Raw genomic sequence first — 23,049 nt, 5'->3', positions numbered from 1 at the left:
AATGGTTCAATCTCGGCTAACCTATATATTTTTAACTGTTGTTAACATACGAATTTTTTTCACGTGCGACAGACGCTTACATATAACTTTAGAAAACTAAAAATCATATTTGCGTAAAATTATAACCATTTTCAAGAAACATCAATGCACAATATTTATCATAAATTCGCATCAATATATAGGCTCAACTTTCGCAGAAATTTAAGTTGGAATTGATCGCGGCGAAAACCACTTATATATTTTTGTCCCGTGCAAATGCCTTGGTTTTTTGCAAAAATCTCGAAAACGAATTGTTTACCTTAGCACCAGCTATAGGGCTAAAAATAGAGCTACGTTATAATGGCAAAATAATTTTGAAAATTCGTCTTATTTTTATATGTAGGACGTTCACATTCGACATCACAGAAATTACCATGTAAAGATTGCCATCAACCTCTTTATAATGGGGTCACAGATTTGAAAGGATTGATTTATAATATGTTGGAGCTCCATTAATGGAGCTATCAAATATAGATTAAATAACATAGAAGAAATGCTTTATTGCTCTGATTTTATTGATATGAAAACTCTTGCCAAGACTTTTAGCTGGGCGCCACCTGATTGGACGATATCCAGGTTATAAACGAAGAGACCTGCACATAAACGGAAGGAGAGTTGGCCTGGCCGCAGGGCAGCTTGCCCCAGGACACTATGCCAATAAGGACATTGCCTTGGACCAAAGGACCACCAGAGTCCGAGGTGCAGATGCTGACGCCGCCGGTGAGGGGACCAGTGCACAAATTCGTCGAATGAACATCGCTTCCCTTCGCGCCCAAAGCAGCTTCACACGAGCTCAAACTGATGATTGGCAGATTATTGGCTACTTGGAGGGTTGTGGGATATGTGGCCGAATTGGTTGTGCTGGTGCTTCCCCAACCATACAGGCTGGCCGTGCCCGTTGGCACCTTTCCAGATGCCGGAAGGCTAACAGGAGCCACTGCCGCCGACCACGTAAACGCTGTGGGTGTGTAAATCAAGCCAATGTCATAGGGCACCGTCCCTCCGGTATACAAATCGTTGACCACAAAGTAGGTAATGCTTCGCTTTTGGGTTGTGCTAGCCGTTCCCGCCACTGCAATGCTTCCTGCGACCAGTGTACTGCCCAGAACTTGAGCGCTATTCGTTAGGCAATGGGCAGCCGTAACCAGCCAGTTCGCATTCAGGATGCTGGCGGCACAATAGTGAGTGCCTGTGTACTGCATAGACACGGCGTAGGGAGCGCTGTTTGCGGCTGCAGCGCCTCCTCCCACAACTCGTCCGTTTGGATCAGCTGCTATCGCAGAAGTCTGGCAAAGGGCCAGGAGTAGCGAGCACGCGACAAGACAAGAGCGCGCCATTGTTTGCGGTCCGTTTGCAATCATAGTTTTCGCGGAACTGTTTACATCTACCTTTATCGTGGTCCGTTTAAATTAATTCGCGGTACGGAATTTGAGACTGCTGCCGTTGGAAAAGATAAGGCTTTCAATTAACTTTCATGTTTTGCAGATAAGCGTTTATTATAATTTAGATTAAGTGACTCCCCAAGCAGTGACACTTGTCGGAGTATACTATGCATGAATTGCATCTAGCCACTCAGCGAAACAATTGCGTTCAAGTGTATATTTGTCTCAAGACGTTTAATTTCATTCCCTTAAAAGTTTCGAAATTGGCAAACATTTGCAAAACCCTTTTTGAATTTTAATACTGCAACTAATATTGGAAAGCACTGTGGTATTTTCGGTATTTTGCTGCGGATGGTCACACAGCAACTGACTCAGAGTGGAAGAAGAAGAAGACGATTGCTGGCTATATTTTTTCCACGACGAAACGAATTAATTTATAAAGTAATCGGCCCTTGCTGCTGCCCGAAAAGCAATTAGAACGTGTGTGCAACGACCAATATTTGTTTAGTATCGACAACGCAGGGCTACGCCTGCAATAGGAGCCACTAAAACCCCTGGCCCATCCCAGTATCAACAAAAGAGGGGAGAGAGTGCGCAAGAGAGAGAGAGAGAGGTCAGCAAACTCGCAATTAAAAAAAAGTAGACACGTACGAGAGTTGCACAGGCGGCGTACGTAGGGCGAGCAACGTAGATCGAAGAAAGCAGGGCAGAGCAGAGCAGAGACGCAGACGACATCGCAAGAACCATGTCATCCGGCGACTTTGGCAATCCGCTGAGGAAATTCAAGTTGGTTTTCCTGGGCGAACAGAGTGTGGGCAAGACGTCGTTGATTACACGCTTCATGTATGACAGCTTCGACAACACCTACCAGGCGACCATCGGTATTGATTTTCTATCCAAGACCATGTACCTTGAGGATCGGACAGTGCGCCTCCAGCTGTGGGATACTGCGGGCCAGGAGCGCTTCCGTTCGCTGATACCCTCCTACATACGCGACTCCACGGTGGCTGTGGTCGTCTACGACATCACCAATACGAACTCATTCCACCAGACCTCCAAATGGATAGATGACGTTCGCACAGAGCGCGGCAGTGATGTCATCATTATGCTTGTGGGCAACAAGACGGATCTGTCCGACAAGCGGCAAGTCTCCACCGAGGAGGGGGAGCGCAAGGCGAAAGAGCTGAATGTGATGTTCATTGAGACCAGCGCCAAAGCCGGTTACAATGTGAAGCAACTGTTTAGACGCGTGGCGGCAGCGCTGCCCGGTATGGACTCCACTGAGAACAAACCCTCCGAGGACATGCAAGAGGTTGTGCTTAAGGACTCGCCCAATGAGACAAAAGATCCCGAAGGCGGTTGTGCATGCTAGAACTTAGTGTTCTAGACACCACCCCAACCCAAGTCTCATCCTCCGCTACGACAACAACAACAACAACAACAGCAGCAGCAGCACACACACACACACAGACGCTGGCAACGGGTGTGCGTGGGTAGTAGGGTGTTTGTGTGGCTGGATCAGCAGCAGTGTAGTGGACAGAGGATGCGAAACCTCCAAGTAAACATCTAAACACACACACACATACACAATTTTATGTTTAAGTTTATTTATAAAGTAAAAAATGATAGCAAAAAGCAGAAAAAATAGACTAAACCAACAAACAAAAGAAAAAGAAAAACAAAAACAATTAACGAAATCGGCTAACTAATTAATGTTAATTAAATAATGCAATGCAATATTAAGCGAGCTAATCCTGAGGCAGGCCTGAGATGCATAGGGCAAACCTACCCCCACTCCCACTCCCACTCGTTGAAATGAGAGAGATCAGTTATCAAGAGAACGAAACGAACACTTTCCATACACATTCACATCTCACCCGTTTCCCTGCAAAGACAGACAGACAGACGCACGCCTCCCCTATTCAATTAAACGACAAGCAAATGCTGAGATGCCTTAGAAGAACTTGCACGCTTTTATGTACTTAAATCAGGCCAAGCGGTAGACAAAGAAAGATCCAAACGGTTACCGATCCAACATTCCATTTGGCATCTCCATACGAAAAAGCAAAGCGCATTAGATACCACTGAGAGCCAGCCCTGTGTTCAAAATGATTCCACGGCTAAGCAAATAGTTTTTTTTTTTTTTTTCCATTTATAGCCCCCCTTCTGTTTGCGGCTTTTGTTTTGCGCGTTTTTGACTTGGTTTTTGTGTTTATAGCTCGTCGTCAACTGCAAACGAAACAAAAATAAAAAACAACTGGAAACCATTGATGGCATAGGACTTGGCCACGTGCATCTTATGAATAAATATATAAAGATATATATATAATAAATATTTATTATGTATTTTTATGACAAAAATAATGAAACAGACAGACAGATAGACAAGGCGGGCCAAGGCAGAGGGCTGAGTAAAACATTTAATAATATTATTAACGATTTTTTGCTTCGATTAGCGAGAGAAAATTTGTGCATTTTTTACGCGAAAAGCATACAAATGGCTTACAAAATTTGATAATTGAATAAAAGAAAGAAAAAAAACACAAAACATAAAAAACCTATGAATGCAATTTTTAATAAAAATCAAAATTATGAAAATGAAAAAATATACACGATATTAGTAATAAATTAAAAACAAAACAAAAACAACTTAAAACCCCTAATAAGAGTGACTCATAAAATCAGTAGGGTTCGTGCTTCGGTACGCTGCAATTTGGGGCGCCATATCTTATCGGGCGTGAATGTTGTTAACTGATTCAGGCAGGGGACTGGAAGTGGAACTGGGACATGTGGTTGGGGTGACATGAAATTCCATAAATACGAGGCATAGTACTTTCTTTTATTGTTTGTTTTTATTTCTGAATTCCGGTTTCATAAGCGTAGATTACACATTGAGAAAGAATAAAAATGCCAACTAGTTTGCTTTGCAAAATATTAAGTATACGATATATAAATAGAGTTAAAGATGTGGCTGCGGCCGCTGCATTTAGAAGTTATCCTCGTTTGTGATGAACTCATCGCGTATCTTCTGCAGCTTGGTAATCAACTCCGAGACGGAGACCTCGCCATGCACCTTGTTGTCGCGCGTGCGCACATTGACGGTGTTCGATGAGCGCTCCTTGTCGCCGACCACCAGAATAAAGTTGAACTGTGCCAATTGAGCATTTCGGATCTTCTTGTTCATCGTATCGCCGGCATCGCAGTCGGCCTCGCTCATGAAGCCAGCGGCATGCAGCTGCTCCTTGACCGTCTGTGCATATTGATCGTAGGCCGGACCCACGGGGACGACCATCACTTGACGTGGAGATATCCAGAAGGGCCATTTGCCGGCATAGTTCTCCGTGAGAATGGCAATCATACGCTCCACAGAGCCCAGGATGGCGCGATGAATGATGACGGGACGCTTCTTCTCGCCATCGTCGGCAATGTAGTTGAGATTAAAGCGAATGGGCAGCTGGAAGTCCAGCTGTATGGTGGCGCACTGATGTGCCCGCTTCAATGCATCCATAATGGTAATATCAATCTTGGGTCCGTAGAAGGCGCCATCGCCGGGATTCTCCTTCCAGGGCATGCCGAACTCATTGAGCGACTCCTCCAGGGCCTTCTCAGCATCATTCCACTGCTCCAGCTCGCCCAGATACTTCTCTGGCCGCGTGGACAACACCAGCTGGAAGGTGAACCCAAAGATGGTATAGACATGCTTCAGGAACTCCAAACAGCCCTTCATCTCGCTCTTGATCTGCTCGGGGGCACAGAAGATGTGGGCATCGTCCTGCTGGAAGCGACGCACACGCGTCAAACCAGTCAACGCGCCCGACAGCTCATTGCGATGCAGGACACCAAAGTCGGCCATGCGGAGTGGCAGCTCCCTCCAGGATCGGTTGCGAGTATCAAAGATGAGACAGTGGCCCGGGCAATTCATGGGCTTTAGGGCGAACTTCTCCTTCTCCGCCTCGAAGGAGAACATGTTCTCGGCGTAGTGCTGCCAGTGTCCGGATGTCATCCACAGCTTGGCATTATAGATGTTGGGCGAGATGACCTCCTGGAAGCCCCGCTTCCTGTATTCCGACTTGATGAAGCCCATCAGCGTGTTGTAGATGTGGGCACCGCGTGGCTGGAAGAAGCAGGAGCCGGGCGACAACTCGTGGAAGAAGAACAGCTCCTGCTCACGTCCAATCTTGCGATGATCCCGCTTGGCGGCCTCCTCCTGCAGCTTCTCCCATTCCTTGAGCTGCTTGGGATCCGGAAACGAGATGCCATAGACCCTCTGCAATGTCTCGGCATCGGCCTTGCCCTCCCAATATGTGGACGAATTCTTGGTTATCTTCAGAGCCTTCACCTTGCCTGTGTGCCGGACATGGGGACCGCGACACAGGTCGATGAGGGAGCCGCACTTGTACACAGTGGTGCGATCCGTGGTCACCTTCTCGTTCAGGATGCGCAACTTGAACTCGTTGTACTTGAACATCTCCAGCAGATCGGCCTTCTTCATCTCCAGACGCTCAAAGTTTTGCTTCTCTTTGACAATTTGCTTGACCAGCGACTCCATGGTTCCATAGTCATTGGTGGAGATCTACAGGAAGAGCTGCGTTAGTCCCAGGGAACGTTTGATGGGAACAGAAACCACTTACGCCTTCCCCATCCAGATGCATGTCGTAGTAGAAGCCACTCTCAATGGGCGGACCATAGCACAGATGTCCACCGTAGATGCGCTCCATGGCCTCACCCATTATGTGCGCGGAGCTGTGCCAAAAGACGGCCTGCGCCTCGGGATCGTCGAACTTGAGCAGCTGCAGGGAGCAGCTCTCCTCTAGCACACGATCCAAGTCCCACACCTGTCCATTCACCTTGGATATAATTGTGTTGTCGGCCAGTCCTTGGCTGATGCCACGTGCCACATCGTAGGGCGTAGTGTCCCAGGAGATGGCATCCACTTGCTTGCCATCGGGCAAGGTGACTTTGATGGTCTCGCGTGGCTTGGCAGCCAATTCAGCGAGATACTCGGCCTTGCATTTCTCCCAAAGGATATTACGTTCCTCAATGTACTGCGGCAAGGGGTTCAGTTCTAAAACGAAAGGAAAGTCTCTTGAGTGAATTCCTTTTTTTGCTGAGAAAAATAAAAATCTCGACTGCTTACCCTTGCGACTGTCTCCCGCAGCACCGGCCGGCTTCTCCTTTTTCTCCTTCTTCATTTTGCCAGCCTGCGAATTAGGAGGAAAAATCAATAAGGTAAAAATCAATCGAGTATACGCAGGCTTTTTTTTTTTTTTGGCTACGTATGCAGCCGAAAAGCAATTAGTTGAATGATTTTTCGGTGTCTGCTATCGTGACTGTTTGCTGGCACTCTGGCTTTCTGGTTATTTGAACAATTGTAAGCGAGGCAATGGCACTGACAAATATCTTTCGGCTCTTCTTGTACTGCCTAGCGGACCTATCTATCTGTGAACGTTTTTCTGCGGAACTTTAAAACTGATGCAATAGGGGAGATACGTTGAGTCAGAGGTGTAAAAGAATGGAGCTAGCCGGCTGGCAGTGATTCAACTCAAGCAACCAATGGAACACATTTGTACATAGCACATGCATACATACATAGTACAGACATACATATGTAGGAACACTTAGAACAGAACAGTTAGGACAAGGCTTAAAGACACCAACCAAAGTTGCGTAGCAGCGATAGCTTCTTGGTTTCTTTTGCTGCTGCTGTTGTAGTAGTAGATGCTGCGACTGATATTTGGACTTGGCTGTGACTGTGGCTCGCAGGCAAGTGCTGCTTATTGCTTTACAAGATCTGCCGGCCACGCCAAGGGGCACGAGTTTCAACATAACTCGATGACTGATTACTGCTCAAACACTGCAATGCAATACGTTAAGAGTTTAACATGCCTTTTGCTTGTTTAAATCCAAATTACTTAATTCCGGCACCACGTTGTCACCCATTTTGCGAAACAAAATTATCCAAAGAGAGCAAGAGAGAGAGAGAGGGAGGGAGAGACATAGCGAGTGTGACCAGAGATGCGCATAGAAAACTTAAATACCGTAATGTCAGCTGTTTTAGCTTTGGCGCCAAATCGATTTCGAACTGTGGCGGGCCGCAATGCGTGACCGTGTCCTGTTTTCGGACTAGTTATTGATTTTCTAATTGTGCTGACATAATTTCTTCGCCATCGTGTTTACTTTTGTGTGCTTCGGCTGTTTGGCACATATAAAAAGTGAAAGCTTGAATTATTGTCGCGCGCGGAGTTTAAAAAGCCAACAAAATTGCACATCTATTGGAAAATCCCCTTCATCATCAACCACCGCTCTCTGGTGGCGCTGAACGTCTTGGGGTAGATTTCGATTTCTACAACGTGGCTTCCAGCAAGATTCATCCCAGCCCGGGGGCGGCGCGGAGTGTGTGGGCGCTTCCCCTGACGGCCTCCTCGTCATGCAACATGGTTGTGGCGGAGGAGCATGCCCATGCCGAGGACATCGATATCGACCATCGACCGCACTCGCCACCACTGACGGGCCGCGGCGCTGGCCACGGTAACCATGGGCCCAGCAATGAGGATCACGACAGCGTCCTGCTGTTCGAGGGATTGGATGGGGCCACAACGGTCAATCTGGACGACATCTTTGACATCATCAAGAATGGGGAGGTCAGCGAGGTGGAGAATCTGGTGGATAAGTTTGGCATGGAGTGCCTGTCGGCCAGGGACCGCCACGGCTACACGCCGGCCCATTGGATCGCGCTGAATGGCAATGTCCAGCTGATGCGATACCTGATCGAGCGCACAGCTCCGATTGATCTGCCCTGCCTGGGGACCCAGGGACCGCGACCCATCCACTGGGCCTGTCGCAAAGGCCACGCCTCGGTGGTGCAGGTGCTGCTGCAGGCGGGTGTCGCCGTCAATGCTGCCGACTTCAAGGGCCTGACGCCGCTCCACTTGGCGTGCATGTATGGACGCACAGCGACGGCTGCTTATCTCCTGGGCATGGGTGCACTCAACAATCTGACGGATATCAACGGCGACACGGCACTCCATTGGGCGGCCTACAAGGGACACGCGGATCTGATGCGCCTCCTCATGTACTCCGGCGTGGAGCTGCAGAAGACGGATAACTTTGGATCGACGCCGCTGCATTTGGCGTGTCTATCGGGGAATATGACCTGCGTGCGTCTGCTCTGCGAGAAGTCGCAGCTGGATCTGGAGCCGCGGGATAAGAATGGCAAGACACCCATAATGCTGGCACAGGCGCATCAGCACCAGGATGTGGTGCGCCTCCTCTATGGCGAGGTGAAGAAGAAGTCACGTTGGATTCCATCCGTCTCGGAGAGCTGGGGCTGGCTCTTTGGCGGTGCCGGCGACTCCAAGGGGCCGCTCTTTCTCTTCCTATTCTCCGTGCTGCTGTGGGGCTATCCCATGTACATGATACGCGCCATACCGATCACCTGGAACATACTGCGTCGCTCGCACTACTGCTTCATCTACTGGAACGCCGTCATGTGGATTAGCTGGGCGATTGCCAATCGGCGCGATCCCGGCTACATTCCACTCAGCTCCGATGCCTACTATCGGGCCATCAAGCAGATTCCCTACTTCGATAAGCTGAAGAAGCGCAACGTGATGCTCACCCGGCTCTGCCACAGCTGCCGCTGCCTGCGTCCGCTGCGGGCCAAGCATTGCCGCGTGTGCAATCGCTGCGTCTCCTACTTTGACCACCACTGTCCGTTCATCTACAATTGTGTGGGTCTACGGAATCGCATGTGGTTCTTCCTATTTGTCTTGTCGGTGGCGGTGAATTGCTCATTTACCATTTACTTTGCCTGCTACTGTGTGATGATCGAGGGATTCACCCTGCTCTATGTGCTGGGACTCATCGAGGCGGTGGTGTTCTGCGGCTTGGGCTGGATTCTTACCTGCACTTCGGTTGGTTCAGCTTCACTCTCTTCTTTTTATACCCGTACTCGGAGAGTTAAGGGGTATATTCGATATTAGATTTGTGGTAAAAGGGATTGATCAGCATCAATAGCCTCGTCGATATAGCTATGCCTGTCTGTCCGTCCGTCTTGATGAGCGCCTAATTCTCAGAGACTATAAGAGCTAGAGTGCAGCTGCTACAAGTGTATTTCAAAATTTCGCCCCGCCCACTTCCATAAGCTCACAAATTTATATACTGACTGAGTACGGGTATAAAAGTTGAGTCGCGTCCACAGAAGCGACTCGCACGTTCCTTCTCGTTATACTTCTAATCCTTTCCTCCTAATCTTCCATAGATTCTCCATGCCTGTATGAATTTAACTACGAACGAAATGTTTAATTACAAAAGATATCCATATCTGCGGGATAAGCGTGGTCGCTATCAGAATCCATTTTCGCGCGGCCCCATACTCAATCTGCTGGAGTTTTTCGTGTGCCTGCCGGATCGAGGAGATGACACCGATCTGCTGTTGGAGGATAACATTTGATTAAGGATATAGGATCGAGCGCCGGCACGTCGCCGCAAGGTGCCCGTGCGTGGATAATGAAAAGAGACGGCAGCCCAACACAACCCAGTCGGGTAGGCTGTCTGTCTTTTGTGTGTGTGTTTGCTCCAAAAAGCTTTTGCCGCGTTTTTTTATCATCCTACAATTGCAAACTGGAAGAAGGAAAGATGGTGAGGCTACCTAGCTACCTAGCACATTGCTAGCCAGGGCCTCCATCTTCCAGCTTCGGCTTGCCGATCAACGCTTTTCCAACTCATAAACCTTTAGCCTTTGATAAAGAATACGCTTCTCTTGTTATTAATTTTTGTACAAAAATGTTTATACGGATACGTATATAAAATGTGTTATTTAATGAATCTCCTCTATATTATATAATACTAAATATAATTAATAAATGGTATGGTATGGTGTACGTGTAAAATGTTCACTAAACGGAACTGCATTTCGATATAGGTAATTGAATTGCACAAACAAACAAAAATACTACGAATAAAAAAATATCAAATCGGAGAATATTGTAATGGGGTACACTTTGGCATGTATCTTGTGGTGAAGGGAATCTAAAGTATGAATGATATTATCGTTGACTGCCTCGCTTAGCTCTCGAAACAGAAATCGTAATTCTCGGGATCCTCGGGTATCGGTGGTGGATCCTTGCTGATGTCAACACCCTCTGTATCGAGCAGACGCAGCTTTATCTCCATTGACAGCAGTGTATCAAAATCTTCGTTCTTCTGCTTGCTGACCATCGGCTGGCCGAGCAGCGCATTAATGCCATCCGTCCAATAATTAAATATGCTCTCATCGGGCGCCACAAAGTCCAGCGTCGAGTGATCCATGCTCTCAAACGTAATGGAAAAGGCCAAATTCACTGCCGACTTGCGTATGCGTGTCTCCTTCATGTGCGGACACTCCTTGCCCTCCAGCAGCTGCTTAATCTCACTGATGGGCAGCTTCTTGGGCAGCTCCTCCAGTGTCGGTATGTTCTTCTCATCGCAGTCCCCGTAATGAATGACTTTGTGGTTCGGCGAGAGGCGGGCATACCAGAACTTGTCTTTGGTTCGTGTGCCACGTAAATACTTGGAGAAGCGAGTGCCTGCCAAACCATTGGGAAGCAATTAAATATATAGAAAAAAGCCTAGAGTGAATTTCTTACCTTCTACCAAAAACGAGAGACGCTGTTGCTTAATTAGCTCCAGAATGTGCGGCGATATCTTCTCCTTCAGTTTGACAATCGCCGAGGCTGTGGAATCGCACTCCTCCTTCGATGTGCGCTCCTGCTGACGCAGAGTTGTAATCTGCTGATAGGTGAGCAGAGCAATCTTATTGCGAAAGTCCTCCAGGTTCTCTGGCCTGCATTTAAGTGTGCGCTGAATCTGCTCACGCACCACACTGAAGGTGGTGCTGAAGTCTTCCGCTGTGGCACGCATGTCCTTCCACGTGCGATTCAACGTTATGACGCAAATGCAAAAGAACTCCTCGAACGGCGAGTCGTGGGTGAAGAACATGGGCTGAAAGTCGCCGGATTGCTCGGCTGGCGGCTCACCAATGCGCAGAATGTCGCACAGAACCTTCACCAGTTCAATGGAGGTGCGTCCAAAGGGACACTCGTGCTCATCCGCACGGCACGAGTTCTCTCGCACAATCTTTGCGTATTGCTGGGTGTAGTTGCGGGCAAAGTACACCATGCAGTCGAGGGCCAGAATTCCTGAAATTAAGTTCATTATGGACTATCCTTTAATTGGCAGTTTGCAGCCCTTACCTGGTGGCGTTTCTATAAAATCCTGAGCGGGATTGATGTCACATTTGAAGCCCAACTTTTTGTAGTACTGGGAAAAGTTGATATTCCCAGCGCCCGATCCACCGCCGCGACGAATGTGATCGTCACTCTGACTCAGTGCTGTGGTGTGATCGTCAAAGGCAATGCGACGCAGCTCCTTGATTTTCTCGTGTGCATCCTGATCTTGGGCATTCATCTTCATGCGCATACGCTTCTCCAAGAGGCCCAGAGTCAGCGTTTGCAGCACATACAGCTGGTGGGTCATTTCCGTGCCGAGACCGTTGCCAATCAGGGCCAGGCGGAACTGTTTGGCGCTAATCGTGTTGGCAATCGTTCGCCTGCGCGCCTCATCCGCCTTCACGAACAGAGCATTCAGCAGAGCAATGGCATTCTGGCGCATCACCGGCGAGTTGACCTCCTGCAGCAGGCGCAGAATATCCTGCAACTTGATGTCCTCGGCCACCAGCACGTGCTTGCTGCTACACTGCACGATATTCTCCAGATTGGAGAGCGCGCTCTCGCCACAGTTTGTCGGATACTTTTGGAAATTTCGCACAATCTCAATATTTCGGGCGACAAATGAGTTCTCGGGCACCTCCCAGGACACCGTGCCGTGCTCCATCAGCTCAACGAAGCTGCCCAAGCTGTACTTCAGGATGTCTTCGTTATTCTGGCCGACATCTTCAATCATCTTGATGAGTATGTCCAGACCCTTCTCCTTGATGAACTCCAAGGCAAATGTGTGATCGGTGCTCAGCGATGTGAGATCCTGCAGTCGCTGGACCTTCTCCTGAGGGCTGCCATTGAGCAGCGTTTCCATGGCATCGCTGGCCGTCTTCGACGGCGAATACTGCAGACGGAGTACAGAGCCATTCTTGATCTCGTTTCGATTCTTTTCCGTCACATATTTCTGGTTGTTCGAATCGCAGAACTGCAGGGCGTAGTTCTGATGGTCGCTGATGGACCAACCATTGCATATATCCTGGATTTTACCTGCAAGCCAACAGACCATGAGACACAATGATAATAAACCTTACTTCCTGTCGCGGCTAATGCGGTGCATTTTAATGAGCGGCCTGCGCTGACATCACGATAAGACTGCCGCACTAGAAAGGGCGTTGGTTTAAGATTTTTAAGATCTTGCCACAAGCCACAACAAAACCACACACAGCATTTGGCTGATTCATGGGACCTTACACGTACAGGATGTGCCCTAGCCTTGGTTTTGATCCTAAAACAATAGCAATCGCTTTTAATTGTTCACTTTCATTGACATACTTGCTAGCGGATGTCTCTGATCCAGATTTATCAACTGTGCCATATGATTCTCGCGCTCCACGGCTATCTTCACTATGTGCGAGTCCTTCACCGTCGTTTTCTTCGGTATCATTTTGATTAAATTAATTTAAAAATTATTTTTAATTATTATTGTTTTTTTGGTAGGGCTGGTATCAGTGTGACCCCGGACTTGTTGATCAAATATACTCTCTGACCCTCAGAAATATACCGAAATATACCTTGCCAATATCAAAATATACGGTAAATATACCGAGGAAAACAACGAATTCAGCCCACTTAATAGTGCTATGACATTAGACTTTGCTAACTGACTAGCTGGAAAAATAGAAATAACCTGACTGCGAAAGTCCGATTGAGCTGGAAGCAGCGTGTTGCAAAATGTTGCATTTTGTCTCTCGTTCCAGGCTCATGTGATATCACACTGCTACAAGTTATTTCAAAATTTCGCCCCGCCCCCTTCCGTCAAGAAAAGGGATACCAAAAAAGTAAAAGCGTATTATCGAATAGAATGACCATATCTACAAGATGGCCGAATCTGAATCAGATTGGATTATAATTATAGCCAGAATGAAGAAATTCATTTTCAGTTGCTTCCCCCGCCACCTTCATCAAGAGACCTGGTTCTGGTTCAGCAGAAGGTCGCTGCTTTTTTTCTTGTTTCTCTTTGTACTTCGTTGCTCTCCTTTTTCGCTCTAATTTGTCTCATTTTCTGCCTCCACTTTCCACCGCTCAAATGGCATAAGACCGTTAAATTCAAATCTGAGATACCAGGCGCACAGAAATCAGCAGAAGGTCGCTGCTTTTTTTTAATTGTCTTTTTTTCTTGTTTCTCTTTGTATTTCGTTGATCTCTTTTTTCGCTCTCATTTGTCTCATTTTCTGCCTCCACTTTCCACCGCTCAAATGGCAGAAAACCGTTAAATTCAAATCTGAGATACCAGGCGCACAGAAATCAGCAGAAGGTCGCTGCTTTTTTAAAATTCTCTTTTTTTTCTTGTTTCTCTTTGTACTTCGTTGCTCTCCTTTTTCGCTCTAATTTGTCTTATTTTCTGCCTCCACTTTCCACCGCTCAAATGGCAGAAAACCGTTAAATTCAAATCTGAGATACCAGGTGCACAGAAATCAGCAGAAGGTCGCTGCTTTTTTAAAATTCTCTTTTTTTTCTTGTTTCTCTTTGTACTTCGTTGCTCTCCTTTTTCGCTCTAATTTGTCTCATTTTCTGCCTCCACTTTCCACCGCTCAAATGGCAGAAAACCGTTAAATTCAAATCTGAGATATCAGGCGCACAGAAATCAGCAGAAGGTTGCTTCTTTTTTAAAATTCTCTTTTTTCTTGTTTCTCTTTGTACTTCGTTGCTCTCCTTTTTCGCTCTAATTTTTCTCATTTTCTGCCTCCACTTTCCACCGCTCAAATGGCAGAAAACCGTTAAATTCAAATCTGAGATATCAGGCGCACAGAAATCAGCAGAAGGTCGCTGCTTTTTTAAAATTCTCTTTTTTTTCTTGTTTCTCTTTGTACTTCGTTGCTCTCCTTTTCGCTTTAATTTTTCTCTTTTTCTGTCTCCACTTTCCACCGCTCAAATGGCAGAAAACCGTTAAATTCAAATCTGAGATACCAGGCGCACAGAAATCAGCAGAAGGTCGCTGCTTTTTTTAAATTCTCTTTTTTTTTCTTGTTTCTCTTTGTATTTCGTTGATCTCTTTTTTCGCTCTCATTTTTCCCATTTTCTGCCTCCACTTTCCACCGCTCAAATGGCAGAAAACCGTTAAATTCAAATCTGAGATACCAGGCGCACAGAAATCAGCAGAAGGTCGCTGCTTTTTTTAAATTCTCTTTTTTTTCTTGTTTCTCTTTGTATTTCGTTGATCTCTTTTTTCGCTCTCATTTTTCCCATTTTCTGCCTCCACTTTCCACCGCTCAAATGGCAGAAAACCGTTAAATTCAAATCTGAGATACCAGGCGCACAGAAATCAGCAGAAGGTCGCTGCTTTTTTTAAATTCTCTTTTTTTCTTGTTTCTCTTTGTATTTCGTTGATCTCTTCTTTCGCTCTCATTTTTCCCATTTTCTGCCTCCGCTTTCCACCGCTCGAATGGCAGAAAACCGTTAAATTCAAATCTGAGATACCAGGCGCACAGAAATCAGCAGAAGGTCGCTGCTTTTTTTAAATTCTCTTTTTTTTCTTGTTTCTCTTGGTATTTCGTTGATCTCTTTTTTCGCTCTCATTTTTCCCATTTTCTGCCTCCACTTTCCACCGCTCAAATGGCAGAAAACCGTTAAATTCAAATCTGAGATACCAGGCGCACAGAAATCAGCAGAAGGTCGCTGCTTTTTTTAAATTCTCTTTTTTTCTTGTTTCTCTTTGTATTTCGTTGATCTCTTCTTTCGCTCTCATTTTTCCCATTTTCTGCCTCCGCTTTCCACCGCTCAAATGGCAGAAAACCGTTGAATTCAAATCTGAGATACCAGGCGCACAGAAATCAGCAGAAGGTCGCTGCTTTTTTTAAATTCTCTTTTTTTTTGTTTCTCTTGGTATTTCGTTGATCTCTTTTTTCGCTCTCATTTTTCCCATTTTCTGCCTCACTTTCCACCGCTCAAATGGCAGAAAACCGTTGAATTCAAATCTGAGATACCAGGCGCACAGAAATCAGCAGAAGGTCGCTGCTTTTTTTAAATTCTCTTTTTTTTCTTGTTTCTCTTTGCATTTCGTTGATTCCTTTTTTCGCTCTCATTTTTCCCATTTTCTGCCTCCGCTTTCCACCGCTCAAATGGCAGAAAACCGTTAAATTCAAATCTGAGATACCAGGCGCACAGAAATCAGCAGAAGGTCGCTGCTTTTTTTAAATTCTCTTTTTTTTCTTGTTTCTCTTTGTATTTCGTTGATCTCTTTTTTCGCTCTCATTTTTCCCATTTTCTGCCTCCGCTTTCCACCGCTCAAATGGCAGAAAACCGTTAAATTCAAATCTGAGATACCAGGCGCACAGAAATCAGCAGAAGGTCGCTGCTTTTTTTAAATTCTCTTTTTTTTCTTGTTTCTCTTTGTATTTCGTTGATCTCTTTTTTCGCTCTCATTTTTCCCATTTTCTGCCTCCGCTTTCCACCGCTCAAATGGCAGAAAACCATTAAATTCAAATCTGAGATACCAGGCGCACAGAAATCAGCAGAAGGTCGCTGCTTTTTTTAAATTCTCTTTTTTTTCTTGTTTCTCTTTGTATTTCGTTGATCTCTTTTTTCGCTCTCATTTTTCCCATTTTCTGCCTCCGCTTTCCACCGCTCAAATGGCAGAAAACCGTTAAATTCAAATCTGAGATACCAGGCGCACAGAAATCAGCAGAACGTCGCTGCTTTTTTTAAATTGTGTTTTTTTTCTTGTTTCTCTTTGTATTTCGTTGATCTCTTTTTTCGCTCTCATTTTTCCCCATTTTCTGCCTCCGCTTTCCACCGCTCAAATGGCAGAAAACCGTTAAATTCAAATCTGAGATACCAGGCGCACAGAAATCAGCAGAAGGTCGCTGCTTTTTTAAATTCTCTTTTTTTTCTTGTTTCTCTTTGTATTTCGTTGATCTCTTTTTTCGCTCTAATTTTTCCCATTTTCTGCCTCCACTTTCCACCGCTCAAATGGCAGAAAAAATTAAAATCTGAGATACCAGGCGCACAGAAATCAGCAGAAGGTCGCTGCTTTTTTTAAATTCTCTTTTTTTTCTTGTTTCTCTTTGTATTTCGTTGATCTCTTTTTTCGCTCTCATTTTTCCCATTTTCTGCCTCCGCTTTCCACCGCTCAAATGGCAGAAAACCGTTAAATTCAAATCTCAGATGCAGGCGCACAGAAATCAGCAGAAGGTCGCTGCTATTTTTAAATTCTGTTTTTTTTCTTGTTTCTCTTTGTATTTCGTTGATCTCTTTTTTCGCTCTCATTTTTCCCATTTTCTGCCTCCGCTTTCCACCGCTCAAATGGCAGAAAACCGTTAAATTCAAATCTGAGATGCCAGGCGCACAGAAATCAGCAGAAGGTCGCTGCTTTTTTTAAATTCTCTTTTTTTCTTGTTTCTCTTTGTATTTCGTTGATCTCTTTTTTCGCTCTCATTTTTCCCATTTTCTGCCACGACTTTCCACCGCCACCGCTGCCATTTGAGAAAATGGGAAAAAGAAATAAAAAGAGAAACAAGAAAAAAAAGAGATTTAGCAGCGACCTCTGTGTTTCGTGGTGGTATTCAGATTGTTACGGTTTTCGCCATTTGAGCGGTGGAAGCGGAGGCAGAAAATGGGAATGAGAGCGAAAGATATCAACGAAATACAAAGAGAAACAAGAAAAAAAGAGAATTTAAAGAAAGCAGCGACCTTCTGCTGATTTCTGTGCGCCTGTATCTCAGATTTGAATTTAACGGTTTTCTGCCATTTAGCGGTGGAAAGCGGAGGCAGAAAATGGGGAAAAATTAGAGCGAAAAAGAGACAACGAAGTACAAAGAGAAACAAGAAAAAAGAGTTTAGGGCTGGATTCTGTGCGCCTGTATTTTTGAATTTAACGGTTTTCTGCCATTTGAGCGGTGGAAAGTGGAGGCAGAAAATGGGATGAGAGCGAAAAAGAGATCAACGAAATACAGAGAAACAAGAAAAAAAGAGAATTTAAAAAAGCAGCGACCTTCTGCTGATTTCTGTGCGCCTGGTATCTCAGATTTGAATTTAACGGTTTTCTGCCATTTGAGCGGTGGAAAGCGGAGGCAGAAAATGGGAAAATGAGAGCGAAAAAAGGAATCAACGAAATGCAAAGAGAAACAAGAAAAAATAGAGAATTTAAAAAAGCAGCGACCTTCTGCTGATTTCTGTGCGCCTGGTATCTCAGATTTGAATTTAACGGTTTTCTGCCATTTGAGCGGTGGAAAGCGGAGGCAGAAAATGGGAAAATGAGAGCGAAAAAAGAGATCAACGAAATACAAAGAGAAACAAGAAAAAAAGAGAATTTAAAAAAAGCAGCGACCTTCTGCTGATTTCTGTGCGCCTGGTATCTAGATTTGAATTTAACGGTTTTCTGCCATTTGAGCGGTGGAAAGTGGAGGCAGAAAATGGGAAAAATGAGAGCGAAAAAAGAGATCAACGAAATACAAAGAGAAACAAGAAAAAAAGAGAATTTAAAAAAAGCAGCGACGTTCTGCTGATTTCTGTGCGCCTGGTATCTCAGATTTGAATTTAACGGTTTTCTGCCATTTGAGCGGTGGAAAGTGGAGGCAGAAAATGGGAAAAATGAGAGCGAAAAAAGAGATCAACGAAATACAAAGAGAAACAAGAAAAAAAGAGAATTTAAAAAAAGCAGCGACCTTCTGCTGATTTCTGTGCGCCTGGTATCTCAGATTTGAATTTAACGGTTTTCTGCCATTTGAGCGGTGGAAAGCGGAGGCAGAAAATGGGAAAAATGAGAGCGAAAAAAGAGATCAACGAAATACCAAGAGAAACAAGAAAAAAAAGAGAATTTAAAAAAAGCAGCGACCTTCTGCTGATTTCTGTGCGCCTGGTATCTTAGATTTGAATTTAACGGTTTTCTGCCATTTGAGCGGTGGAAAGCGGAGGCAGAAAATGGGAAAAATGAGAGCGAAAAAAGAGATCAACGAAATACAAAGAGAAACAAGAAAAAAAGAGAATTTAAAAAAAGCAGCGACCTTCTGCTGATTTCTGTGCGCCTGGTATCTCAGATTTGAATTTAACGGTTTTCTGCCATTTGAGCGGTGGAAAGTGGAGGCAGAAAATGGGAAAATGAGAGCGAAAAAAGAGATCAACGAAATACAAAGAGAAACAAGAAAAAAAAAGAATTTAAAAAAAGCAGCGACCTTCTGCTGATTTCTGTGCGCCTGGTATCTCAGATTTGAATTTAACGGTTTTCTGCCATTTGAGCGGTGGAAAGTGGAGGCAGAAAATGGGAAAAATGAGAGCGAAAAAAGAGATCAACGAAATACAAAGAGAAACAAGAAAAAAAGAGAATTTAAAAAAAGCAGCGACCTTCTGCTGATTTCTGTGCGCCTGGTATCTCAGATTTGAATTTAACGGTTTTCTGCCATTTGAGCGGTGGAAAGTGGAGGCAGAAAATGGGAAAAATGAGAGCGAAAAAAGAGATCAACGAAATACAAAAAGAAACAAGAAAAAAAGAGAATTTAAAAAAAGCAGCGACCTTCTGCTGATTTCTGTGCGCCTGGTATCTCAGATTTGAATTTAACGGTTTTCTGCCATTTGAGCGGTGGAAAGCGGAGGCAGAAAATGGGAAAAATGAGAGCGAAAAAAGAGATCAACGAAATACAAAGAGAAACAAGAAAAAAAGAGAATTTAAAAAAGCAGCGACCTTCTGCTGATTTCTGTGCCTGGTATCTCAGATTTGAATTTAACGGTTTTCTGCCATTTGAGCGGTGGAAAGTGGAGGCAGAAAATGGGAAAAATGAGAGCGAAAAAAGAGATCAACGAAATACAAAGAGAAACAAGAAAAAAGAGAATTTAAAAAAAGCAGCGACCTTCTGCTGATTTCTGTGCGCTGGTATCTCAGATTTGAATTTAACGGTTTTCTGCCATTTGAGCGGTGGAAAGCGGAGGCAGAAAATGGGAAAAATGAAAGCGAAAAAAGAGATCAACGAAATACATAGAGAAACAAGAAAAAAAGAGAATTTAAAAAAAGCAGCGACCTTCTGCTGATTTCTGTGCGCCTGGTATCTCAGATTTGAATTTAACGGGTTTCTGCCATTTGAGCGGTGGAAAGTGGAGGCAGAAAATGGGAAAAATGAGAGCGAAAAAAGAGATCAACGAAATACAAAGAGAAACAAGAAAAAAAGAGAATTTAAAAAAAGCAGCGACCTTCTGCTGATTTCTGTGCGCCTGGTATCTCAGATTTGAATTTAACGGTTTTCTGCCATTCGAACGGTGGCAAGCGGAGGCAGAAAATGGGAAAAATGAGAGCGAAAAAAGAGATCAACGAAATACAAAGAGAAACAAGAAAAAAAGAGAATTTAAAAAAAGCAGCGACCTTCTGCTGATTTCTGTGCGCCTGGTATCTCAGATTTGAATTTAACGGTTTTCTGCCATTCGAACGGTGGCAAGCGGAGGCAGAAAATGGGAAAATGAGAGCGAAAAAAGAGATCAACGAAATACAAAGAGAAACAAGAAAAAAAGGAATTTAAAAAAGCAGCGACCTTCTGCTGATTTCTGTGCGCCTGGTATCTCAGATTTGAATTTAACGGTTTTCTGCCATTCGAACGGTGGCAAGCGGAGGCAGAAAATGGGAAAAATGAGAGCGAAAAAAGAGATCAACGAAATACAAAGAGAAACAAGAAAAAAAAGAGAATTTAAAAAAAGCAGCTACCTTCTGCTGATTTCTGTGCGGCTGGTATCTCAGATTTGAATTTAACGGTTTTCTGCCATTTGAGCGTTGGAAGCGGAGGCAGAAAATGGGAAAATGAGAGCGAAAAAAGATTCAACGAAATACAAAGAGAACAAGAAAAAAGGTTTAAAGAAAGCAGCGACCTTCTGCTGATTTCTGTGCGCCTGGATCTCAGATTTGAATTCAACGGTTTCTGCCATTTGAGCGGCGGAAAGTGGAGGCAGAAAATGGGAAAATGAGAGCGAAAAAAGAGATCAACGAAATACAAAGAGAAACAAGAAAAAAAGTTTAAAAAAAGCAGCTACCTTCTGCTGATTTCTGTGCGGCTGGTATCTCAGATTTGAATTTAACGGTTTTCTGCCATTTGAGCGGTGGAAAGCGGAGGCAGAAAATGGGAAATGAGAGCGAAAAAAGATTCAACGAAATACAAAGAGACAAGAAAGAATTTAAGAAAGCAGCGACCTTCTGCTGATTTCTGGCGCCTGGATCTCAGATTTGATTCAACGGTTTCTGCCATTTGAGCGGCGGAAGTGGAGGCAGAAAATGGGAAAATGAGAGCGAAAAAAGAGATCAACGAAATACAAAGAGAAACAAGAAAAAAAGGAATTTAAAAAAAGCAGCTACCTTCTGCTGATTTCTGTGCGGCTGGTATCTCAGATTTGAATTTAACGGTTTTCTGCCATTTGAGCGGTGGAAAGTGGAGGCAGAAAATGGGAAAAATGAGAGCGAAAGAAGAGATCAACGAAATACAAAGAGAAACAAGAAGAAAAGAGAATTTAAAAAAAGCAGCGACTTTCTGCTGATTTCTGTGCGCCTGGTATCTCAGATTTGAATTCAACGGTTTTCTGCCATTTGAGCGGTGGAAAGTGGAGGCAGAAAATGGGAAAAATGAGAGCGAAAAAAGAGATCAACGAAATACAAAGAGAAACAAGAAAAAAAAGAAAATTTAAAAAAAGCAGCGACCTTCTGCTGATTTCTGGGCGCCTGGTATTTCAGATTTGAATTTAACGGTTTTCTGCCATTTGAGCGGTGGAAAGCGGAGGCAGAAAATGGGAAAAATGAAAGCGAAAAAAGAGATCAACGAAATACATAGAGAAACAAGAAAAAAAGAGAATTTAAAAAAAGCAGTGACCTTCTGCTGATTTCTGTGCGCCTGGTATCTCAGATTTGAATTTAACGGTTTTCTGCCATTCGAACGGTGGCAAGCGGAGGCAGAAAATGGGAAAAATGAGAGCGAAAAAAGAGATCAACGAAATACAAAGAGAAACAAGAAAAAAAGAGAATTTAAAAAAAGCAGCGACCTTCTGCTGATTTCTGTGCGCCTGGTATCTCAGATTTGAATTAAATTATTTAATTTAAAATTTTTTGCTACATCTGTTAGCAACATCTACAATGTACATATATTCTACATCTAACATATATATTCTGCATGGACAATTTAGATTATACATTTCCTCTGTTAGAGGCCGCTCGCGTACATAAGGAGGCGCGCGAGAAAGAGAATGAGTACCAGGTCTCTTGCTGAAGGAGGAAAATTAATTTAATTAATTTAAATTAATTTCTTTATTTTGGCTATAATTATAATCCGATCTGATTCAGATTCGGCAATCTGGTAGATATGGTCATTCTCTACGATAATACGCTTTTACTTTTTTGGTATATTTAATATTGTGGCTGCCACAGATTTTCATCCTTTTTGGAGACGGAAGGGGGCGCGGCGAAATTTTGAAATACACTTGTAGCAGTGTGATATCACATGAGTCAGGAAACAAAATTAGGTTGCTCTATCGTTAATAGTCTCTGAAATCTAGACGCTCATCAAGGCGGACAGACAGACATGGCTATATCGACTCGGCTATTGATGCTGATCATGAATATATATGTATACTTTATGGGGTCGGAAACGTTTCCTTATCTGCGTTACACACATCCACTTTTACCACAAATACAATATACCCCTTAACTCGTTTTGAATACGGGAATAAAAACCAATTTCGGTTCAAGCGGCAAAAAATTGTAGAACCTGGGTTCGGCAGCTCTATAGAGTGTTATAGAGTCTTTGCTCCTACGCAGCAAAATTCTCTAGCCTAATGTCATAACACTATAACCCCCTCTCAGCGAAAAAAAAAAATATCGTTACTTCCCACAGTCATCGATAGCTCAGCGAAATATTTCAGTCGAGTTTGAATTTAAATAGACATGTTTTGGTGGTTGGTGGTTTTTTTTTTTTTATCATATAATTCATGTTTATTTTGTCTGAGAAATGTCTAGTACACCAATAAAGTAAATTCTTTAGCGCTCATGACGCATTTTAGTTTTAAACAAGTATGATTATTATCGAAATTCAACTTGTTGTATGCATTTTATTGCTTTTCATGGATTTGACTTAGGAATATGTTTTATATATCTGTGTAATATTTATATGTTTGTATGTATGTATGTATATATGTATATATGTAATAATTGGGTTTTCAGCTATGAAATGCATCGTATAACAGTTTTCCTTATTGATTATGAGTATTTCTGTTATCATTTTTGTAAATTTTTTTTTTTCAGTTGAATAAGTAACTCGTTACAATTGGAGTGGAAATTGTTGGATATTTTGCTCCACAAAGAATAAAATACTGCGCTGCTGCAACACATTGATTATATAGTATATCCCTAGCATTATATAACCCATACAGACTAGGCAAACAATCAAAAATGGCCGCTACGCACTAATCAACAAATG

At 43.9% G+C, this 23,049-nt stretch overlaps 5 protein-coding genes across 6 annotated transcripts; 2 read left to right on the top strand and 3 right to left on the bottom strand.

Annotated features, from left to right (window-relative positions):
- Positions 1-533: 533 nt before the first annotated feature.
- Positions 534-1,428, bottom strand: LOC111076963 (trypsin delta). The gene has a single exon (XM_022371045.2). It carries the CDS (start codon positions 1,398-1,400, stop codon positions 582-584), a length of 819 nt encoding a protein of 272 aa, XP_022226737.1. The 5' UTR covers positions 1,401-1,428; the 3' UTR covers positions 534-581.
- A 348-nt stretch (positions 1,429-1,776) lies between these two features.
- Positions 1,777-4,358, top strand: LOC111076981 (ras-related protein Rab6). The gene has a single exon (XM_022371067.2). It carries the CDS (start codon positions 2,167-2,169, stop codon positions 2,791-2,793), a length of 627 nt encoding a protein of 208 aa, XP_022226759.1. The 5' UTR covers positions 1,777-2,166; the 3' UTR covers positions 2,794-4,358.
- LOC111076929 (threonine--tRNA ligase 1, cytoplasmic) lies at positions 4,259-7,417 on the bottom strand. 2 transcript variants are annotated; one of them, XM_022371002.2, is made up of 5 exons: positions 7,334-7,417; positions 7,080-7,275; positions 6,559-6,622; positions 6,053-6,486; positions 4,259-5,994 (listed from the first exon to the last, which is right to left on the bottom strand). In XM_022371002.2, exons 2-5 carry the CDS (start codon positions 7,245-7,247, stop codon positions 4,408-4,410), a joined length of 2,253 nt encoding a protein of 750 aa, XP_022226694.2. In that variant the 5' UTR covers positions 7,248-7,275; positions 7,334-7,417; the 3' UTR covers positions 4,259-4,407. The 2 variants fall into 2 exon arrangements, with proteins under 2 accessions (XP_022226694.2, XP_022226702.2); XM_022371010.2 differs by lacking the exon at positions 7,080-7,275 and having other exon boundaries at positions 7,308-7,406.
- Positions 7,418-7,568: 151 nt separating this feature from the next.
- On the top strand, positions 7,569-10,377 carry LOC111075790 (probable protein S-acyltransferase 23). Its single transcript, XM_022369282.2, has 2 exons — positions 7,569-9,334; positions 9,682-10,377. The coding sequence occupies exons 1-2, from the start codon at positions 7,856-7,858 to the stop codon at positions 9,871-9,873; spliced, it is 1,671 nt and encodes a 556-aa protein (XP_022224974.2). The 5' UTR covers positions 7,569-7,855; the 3' UTR covers positions 9,874-10,377.
- Positions 10,224-13,140, bottom strand: LOC111077267 (engulfment and cell motility protein 1). The gene is made up of 4 exons (XM_022371471.2): positions 12,950-13,140; positions 11,654-12,664; positions 11,048-11,599; positions 10,224-10,987 (listed from the first exon to the last, which is right to left on the bottom strand). Exons 1-4 carry the CDS (start codon positions 13,059-13,061, stop codon positions 10,488-10,490), a joined length of 2,175 nt encoding a protein of 724 aa, XP_022227163.1. The 5' UTR covers positions 13,062-13,140; the 3' UTR covers positions 10,224-10,487.
- Positions 13,141-23,049: the final 9,909 nt, after the last annotated feature.

This window comes from Drosophila obscura, unplaced genomic scaffold, assembly GCF_018151105.1.
Source record: "Drosophila obscura isolate BZ-5 IFL unplaced genomic scaffold, ASM1815110v1 contig_200, whole genome shotgun sequence".
Taxonomy (NCBI): Eukaryota; Metazoa; Arthropoda; class Insecta; order Diptera; family Drosophilidae; genus Drosophila; species Drosophila obscura.
This window is presented reverse-complemented; position numbering and strand designations above follow the sequence as displayed.

Coding starts and splice junctions, on each gene's coding strand:
- LOC111075790 (XM_022369282.2), top strand. CDS start 7,856: ATGGTTGTGGCGGAGGAGCATGCCCATGCCGAGGACATCGATATCGAC. Junction 9,335..9,681: donor GGATTCTTACCTGCACTTCG/GTTGGTTCAGCT, acceptor AATCTTCCATAG/ATTCTCCATGCCTGTATGAA.
- LOC111076981 (XM_022371067.2), top strand. CDS start 2,167: ATGTCATCCGGCGACTTTGGCAATCCGCTGAGGAAATTCAAGTTGGTT.
- LOC111077267 (XM_022371471.2), bottom strand. CDS start 13,061: ATGATACCGAAGAAAACGACGGTGAAGGACTCGCACATAGTGAAGATA. Junction 11,600..11,653: donor TTTTATAGAAACGCCACCAG/GTAAGGGCTGCA, acceptor ACTTAATTTCAG/GAATTCTGGCCCTCGACTGC. Junction 10,988..11,047: donor TCTCTCGTTTTTGGTAGAAG/GTAAGAAATTCA, acceptor ATGGTTTGGCAG/GCACTCGCTTCTCCAAGTAT.
- LOC111076929 (XM_022371002.2), bottom strand. CDS start 7,247: ATGTTGAAACTCGTGCCCCTTGGCGTGGCCGGCAGATCTTGTAAAGCA. Junction 6,487..6,558: donor TGCGGGAGACAGTCGCAAGG/GTAAGCAGTCGA, acceptor CTTTCGTTTTAG/AACTGAACCCCTTGCCGCAG. Junction 5,995..6,052: donor TGCATCTGGATGGGGAAGGC/GTAAGTGGTTTC, acceptor CTCTTCCTGTAG/ATCTCCACCAATGACTATGG.
- LOC111076963 (XM_022371045.2), bottom strand. CDS start 1,400: ATGATTGCAAACGGACCGCAAACAATGGCGCGCTCTTGTCTTGTCGCG.